This window comes from Neltuma alba, unplaced genomic scaffold (assembly GCF_004799145.2).
Source record: "Neltuma alba isolate B1F8T4 unplaced genomic scaffold, ASM479914v2 tig00012163_pilon, whole genome shotgun sequence".
In the NCBI taxonomy this organism is placed as follows: domain Eukaryota; kingdom Viridiplantae; phylum Streptophyta; class Magnoliopsida; order Fabales; family Fabaceae; genus Neltuma; species Neltuma alba.
Window position 1 is genome coordinate 68,159 of NW_021636710.1, and position 7,204 is coordinate 75,362.

The 7,204-nt window shown below is 40.4% G+C and overlaps 1 protein-coding gene across 1 annotated transcript; it reads left to right on the top strand.

Annotated features, from left to right (window-relative positions):
- The first annotated feature begins 5,567 nt into the window (after window positions 1-5,567).
- On the top strand, window positions 5,568-7,179 carry LOC114723955 (U-box domain-containing protein 27). The gene has a single exon (XM_028910214.1). It carries the CDS (start codon window positions 5,658-5,660, stop codon window positions 6,906-6,908), a length of 1,251 nt encoding a protein of 416 aa, XP_028766047.1. The 5' UTR covers window positions 5,568-5,657; the 3' UTR covers window positions 6,909-7,179.
- The last annotated feature ends 25 nt before the right edge of the window (window positions 7,180-7,204 follow it).

A 7,204-nucleotide genomic window follows, 5' to 3' on the forward strand; every position in this document is an offset into this window, starting at 1 on the left:
GAAGGATAAAAACAGAAAAGCGCTTGCTCCAACTTGAAGCAGAGGAGAATTAAATGAAATGTCAGTGTAAGTGTCAGAGTATTGAGGTGGACCCATGCTTCTCTTCGTATCTAAAGCTCAGTACTGTGCATGGTCCATTGATTAGCAATTAGGGATATAGATGGACCTCTTTGATCTCGGGTTCAGTCCCTGCATGGGCATGGGGCTTAGAATTCCTGTCTCAGGCAGCGGTGCATGCCTTCCTTCTTTTTCCCCGCTTTTCTTTCTCTGGTGAAACTTTCGATGGCAGATGACGCCTTCAATCCGCCTACAGAGCAGAGGCGTTATTAGCCACCCCATTTAAGACTCTTCTTCCTATGTGACGTCAACAAGAGCGTCCACTTTGAATTTGGACAGCCATGGCCTTTCATGCTTCGCATACACAAAACACAATGCATCCCCCAGAAATAATAAAATGAAAAAGCTAAACCTCCATGATTCACACATGCATTATAGATGAAATGTAGTCCTAATGAATTGACCATTAGATATGTCCAATCCAACAATCATAGTACCAAAGCGATAAAACACACAGCTCTGGTGGCCCTACTTGAAGGTTGAGAGCTGTGAGCTAATTAAACTAAACATCCAAAGCGAGTATGGACGATGCATCAATGAATTGAAAAAAGATCTGCTGTTGTTAAAAGAGTGCCGAATAGGAAGGACCCCACCATATACGTCGAGAAGCCACCTAACAGATATCACAACCTGTTGCCTTCACATGCTTATCTTTTGCTGCTATTAGGTCTAATGATTCATGAAACGGTACATCTTTCTGCTGAGAATCGTCCACCCACCATGACAAGGGAGCCGTGCCAAAGTGGGGTGAGACTATCAAGAAAGTGATACGAGCCAGTGCGAAGAAACGTGTGGTGGCGAGCGAATGAAACGATAAATGGGTAAGCCTTTTTATTTTTATTTTTTTCTGATTTGCCATGGATTCAGCTTTTGGTTGGGTTTATGTGCTTACGGAAGTTGGACTGCCTCTGGTCGTACGGGTGGCCAGGGCAGGAGGGTCAAAGTCCCACGCCCAAATGGTAGTATTTTCATATTTGAGACTGAGAAGGAAGCTTGTTTAGATTTTTGGGCAGACAGGGTCCTTGCGTTTGGGTGCGTATGTGAGTATGATTTTAATTTGTAGAGAGGTCCAACGCCTATGGACAGATGAGTAGACACAGGGCACATGCTTGGTATTTCACTTTCTTGTACGTAATTGCCCCAGACTTTGAGAAAGCCGACAATCATTGACTCCTTTCAGATTTTATCCAATGACATGATTGGTTTTGTGGTTGGAAAAAAAAAACCCGGTTAAATTATACATATGATATTTTTATTTCTCAGCATCACCTTTTCAAATTAAATAAATTTATGATGTATAATTTATAATTAAATAATTAAACTAAACCGAGAAAGAAGGTGAAAATAGTATGGTAAAAATACAGCGCCAGTTTGGAGTGTTGAGGATTTTGTGTTGTTTCCCGATCGGTGGCTCGAAACAAAATCATGGGGGCGTGCGGTTAACCCTTGATTATCCCTTAAATTAGAAAATATAATATAATGCTGATCCACAAATAATGCATATTGGGTTGAGTCGTGAATTATGGTAATTGAAAAGGGACGTCCCTCAGCATGAGTGAGTTTGTTCTTTCTTATTCTCATTTTTGAGTCATCACTACGCTTGCGGGGATGCATGCACATTTGATATCATACGTAACAACAGTAACACGTGCACAGACAAATAATGGTTGCTCTGCCCTCTAATAATCAGCTGGCATTCCCCCAATATAATATTATTCTTATTCATCCCAGACCGAAGTGAATGAATCAGTTCTCTCTTTGGGCCAAAAATTAAAAATAAAAATAGAGTTGAATGAATCTCCTTCACTCTTTCTCACGGCACGCAGTATAAAGCCATCGTGAATTGGAATATCTGAACAGTATATATCGCCGATCCCAAATCACGACGGATGCACTGTTTCGAAATAATAAGGTTGCTGGGGTTCGTTTCTGGCAATTAATTAGCTAGAGAGAGAGGGGGAAGAGTGAAGGGGAATCAAGTTTGGGTGGTGTGGTGAGGGAGCATATCAATCGGTCAAAGATTGCTTTTCCTGTGTATATATCATGGAGCAGATTTGGTCCTTGTTTGGCAAAAAAAAATAAATTAGGAGTTTGTTAGCTACGATCTGAGTCAAATTAGTTGAGATATCGCCGGAAGTGTTCGTTTTTTATTTAGCATGGTTGGATCTGATTTGATAGGTCATTGAGTGCTAAAATCCATGGCAGTCCCACTTCAGTTTCCGTCTGTCTTCTTATATTTCTTCGTCCAGTGAAAATATCAGCCTTTCAAAATGTTGATTTCCTTCTGTAAACTCTTAGATTTGCGGTGAAGCAGGAGCAAAAACGATGAGTGGAAAGGAAAGAGGGAGTACGAGAATAAGAACAACATAAAGGGACTGCTACTGATATGTTGACTTGGTGGGTCTAACACCACAACCACTCTCTGCAACACGTCTCGTCCCGTCTCGTCCGTCCGCCTTGACGTTAAATTGTTTGTGACTATTTTTATAATGTTATGTGTGCGGCTGGTCGCTGGACGTGGGTTGCGTTGTTTAATTAAAAAAGGCCAACTGAATAATACAGGCTTTTTGTTGATATTAAAGTGCGCGGGCAGTTGACTAAAGGCATGAATAAAATGGAAGGGGAAGAGCAAAATTTCAAAGTATGCGTTGCAGAATCAGCACCCTATTTGAATGGAAGGGCGGAGCCTATAGAATTAGAATATAAGATGCAGCACCGCCTTCTCCAACTTGCCCTGTTATTTATTAATCTGCACACAACTTGCCCCGCTTTTTCTTTCTTTCTTTCTGTGATCTGCTAGGGTGTTTGGAAAAAATACTTTACATATTTATTTTATATATAGTAAAAGTATTTTTAAAACTATAATTTAATTTCTATCCAAACACTCCTTCTATTTGTTTCTTCCTGGCCATCCAACGACAGGGCTGCTTCCTATGGTCAAATCCCATCTCTTTTATTCTTTTATTGTTGCTATGCATTAATTCAAAATGAAAACTCTTCACCCAACAAAACAGCCATAAATTAAATTTAAATATAAATATATTGAAATCGTGTGTGTATTGGGAAGCATTACTTAAAGATGAGAAAACAGGCTCTTTATGGCAGTAGCATTTGGGATAAGGAGGAAACCCAAAATGGGGTTGGGTATGGTGGAGAGCCACCAAATTCAAAAGGGTAAGTTGTGGGTTATTACTCATCAGATATACTAGTTAGATTTTTGGAGATGCGGCTTGATGAAGGCATGAAGCAAAAGTGGTCAAACTTTCGGTCTCCACGTCCCTGTCGATCAATTTACTTATACTCTATCTCCCCGCTCGTGTCCTTTTCTGTCAATCTTTTCTTATTATTATTATTATTATTATTTTGTGGTGATCCCATCTCGTATTATTTATTACTTGACTACTTTTGCTTTTCCTTTCTGCCTTCTCCTGTATTTTTTATTATCATTTCTCCTAAACTGACTTCCAGGCTCAAGTTTGCTACGCTATAGATAGGTAACGGTGCTCTGCTTGTTATTTTATTTGGGAGGGAGGGGGTGTTTATTAATGTATAATACTCCAAAGTGGAAAAGGAGGTCACACGAACATGCTTTCTCCCCGTTTTGTTGCGTGAAACTTGGGCTTGTGATTTGTCGACCTCACGCATCCTCAGTGTTTGATTAAATTATGAGTTAGGCAGCCACACGCGGAGGGGGTAAATTTAGTTTTCACTTTTCATCATACCATCCCTCCCCCCACCCTTCTCTTTATTTCTTCCGCTTTCGGTGCTATTATGCCCTTTTTTTACTTTCCTCCTTCCATATGATTACTCTTCTCCCGTCTTCCTTTCCTCTTTCTGCATTGCCTTCTGTTTTTTTCCCCTCCGAAAACTATTGAATTTTACTTTGTTTTCGGGTTCAGATGCAGTTATTGTAAAATGACTACATTGGTGGTAGCATCTGCTGGTCACTCGCGCCCAAGGAAGCTTCCAATCCTGTGTTCCTTTCTCATAAATTTTTTGGCAGTTTTTTTGTTAACGACATGGAAAAGATCGAGATGAAGCAACAATAATTTATTTAATGGACTGATTTGGTGATATGGTGTCCAAATGTGCTTAAATAATATATTCTTTTTTGGCCAAATCAAATGGTATTTTCCACAAGTGATAAATAACGTGATTTTCTCAACCGAACAAAATATTATTGTTACCTGAATTGAAAAAAAAAATATGAAAGAAATGGGAGAGAAATGATCGGGTACAACAAAGCAGGAGGAAATTGGGTGCGTCCGGCCAAAGTGAGGAAGAGATGGGACACCAGTAAGAGCCGGTTGCACTCGGGTCCACCCCCACGTTTTCATCCGCTCCCATCATAGCCTTTCATTTCCATTCATTATACCACGTGTGCCCCCACTTCTCTATTTCATCCCATCCCTCCCCCCTTCTCAACCCCACACCCCATCATATCATCCAAATCCACTTTTATTTGCACGTCCGCGAACAAAACCCGTTTTTCTCTCTCTAATTAGTTTACAACAGTTGTTAACCACATCAAATTATATTATTGTCTTAACCAATTCTACCCTTGTTATATTACCATCCAGTGATTTTTTAATGCCAATATTTAAGTGTTAGCGATTCCATTTGCCAGCAGAAAAAAATTAGTAACTACAATCTTTTAACCGAGTCTTGTGTTTCTAAGATGTTCATCATGCAAATGCCGTTTTCGTTTTAAAATTTGCACATGTAAATGTAATTTCATGGTGCCAATTGATTTCACACAAATTTTGCGGTGGGAAAATCACGTGAAAAGAAGTTAAAAATTATAATATTTTAATTCACGTATCTAAGAGATCAAAATCCTAAAAAAAAATAGTGTCTATTTTGTAAATATAATCAAATGACTAAAATGCTTTTATATTATATTTTTCTAAAAAAAAAGCTATCAATCTTATCATTGTTAGGTAATATAATATATTTTTCGTTCTTAGTTGTTCAACACTTATTATTATTAGTTCACAACTTATTAATAAATAACTTGTCATTTGTTGTTTAATACATCAGTCTTTACTAATTTAGAACTTATTAATAAATTTTTTAATATAAGAATATTTTTGTCATTTAACTATATTTATAAAATATCAGGTTAGGCGTTACTTTCTCCTTAAAAATTTTAACTTTTAAAGTACCTAAATTAAAATATTATAATTTTTAACTTCTTTTTTAATTTTATTTTCGCTTTTGAATATCTTAAAAGTTGAAAATTCGACCCAATCCGAGTACATGAACCATTGACATCAATCTGATTCATTAAGGATTAATTAACCATTAACGAGTCGGGAGCAAAAGGACAAGTGTGGAAATGACGTCACCTACCTTTGACTCACTTTCCTCTCTCCCCCCTCCAGTCTCTCTCTCTTCTTTTAAGACTAAACTCAACCAGCCCACCTCACCCCCGGGTTCTTTTCCTTGTCTCCTCCGCTCCATCCACTGCCTCACCCCCTTCTTCTCCTGCTTGCCAGATTTTCTCACAGTTTCGCTGCATCCTTACGACCATAGTCACTATGGTGAGAGATGATCTCTGCATCACAATTCCTAGCTTCTTCAGGTGCCCAATATCGCTCGACGTCATGAAATCCCCCGTCAGCCTCTGCACCGGCGTGACGTACGATCGTTCCAGTATCCAACGCTGGCTCGACGACGGCAACAACACCTGCCCCGCCACCATGCAGGTGCTCCAATCCAAGGAATTTGTCCCTAACCTTACTCTCCAGAGGCTTATCCGGATCTGGACTGACTCCGTTCGACGACCGATCGAATCTGCCGGCTCCCCGGCTGCCAAATCAGTCCCGTCCCAGGACCAAGTCGTCGACGCTGTCCGAGATTTGGAAGGCACGAGCGGAAACACTTTGTACTCCCTCGCTGGAATTCTATCCTTTGCCGAAGAATCCGAAGAGAACCGCGAATTCCTCGCCAACATAGCTGGATTGGTACCTTTGCTCGTTGGTTTCCTCGACAATGTCGATGGTGGAATTACTCGGAGCGTTGAATTTCTTGAGAAAGCTGTCAGGGCTTTGGGTTTGGTCATTAATAAAGCAAAAGATGACGAGACATTGAGGCATTCGATTGTGAAGAGCCAGCAAGGCAATTGTTTAGCTTCTCTACTTCTTGTCCTGCAACGAGGCAGCTCTGATTCGAAAATTGCGTCGGCTAAGATTTTGAAATTCGCCGCTATGGACGTGGAATCGAAAATCCTTATCGCTGAAAAGGAAGGCCTAATTCATGAATTGCTTAAAATGACGACATCAGACAAAGATGCGATGCTAATCGAGAACGGCTTATCCTGCTTGGTGGCGATCTCAACGCCGAAACGAAACAAGGCGAGATTAATCCACCTCGGGGCTGTGAAGAAATTATCGGAATTGCTTTCGGAGTCGAAGTGGAGCGTTTCCATCACCGAGAATGTGCTGAAGCTGCTAGAAATGGTGTCGACGACCAAGGAAGGAAGGTTGCAGATTTGCGAGGACCCAACTTGCCTGGCATCGATATTGCAGAAGGTCCTGAAGGTGTCAAATGTCGCAACGGAGCACGCAGTGACTATACTTTGGAGCGTGTGTTATCTATTTCGTGATCAGAAGGCGCAGGAAGCGGTGACGAAGGCGAACGGTTTGACCAAGATTCTGCTCTTGATGCAGAGCAATTGTTCGCCGGGAGTTCGCCAAATGTGTGCCGATTTGCTCAAGATTTTCAGGGTTAACTCCAAATCATGCCTCTCTTGCTACCACACCAAGACCACCCATATAATGCCCTTCTGATCTTCTGATCGATATTCCCTTTTACATCTCTTCTCATTCGAGAAGAAGCACAGATAAAAGAAAAAAGAGGAGGTTGTAAATCTAACGAAATTTTGTTAGTGAATAGTCAAACTGAAAAGTGAAATTCATTTTTAGCTCGTTTTCCTGTGTCGTCCGACTAGATCTCTCTTTTTTGCCTTTAACCCTGTTCTACACCGTGAATGTATGTGTTGTTGATATATCATATCACAGCAGAAACTGAATAGAAAGGTTTTCTTTCCTTCGGACAAAAGCCATAAGAAATTCCTGACTTCTCA

Coding starts and splice junctions, on each gene's coding strand:
- LOC114723955 (XM_028910214.1), top strand. CDS start 5,658: ATGGTGAGAGATGATCTCTGCATCACAATTCCTAGCTTCTTCAGGTGC.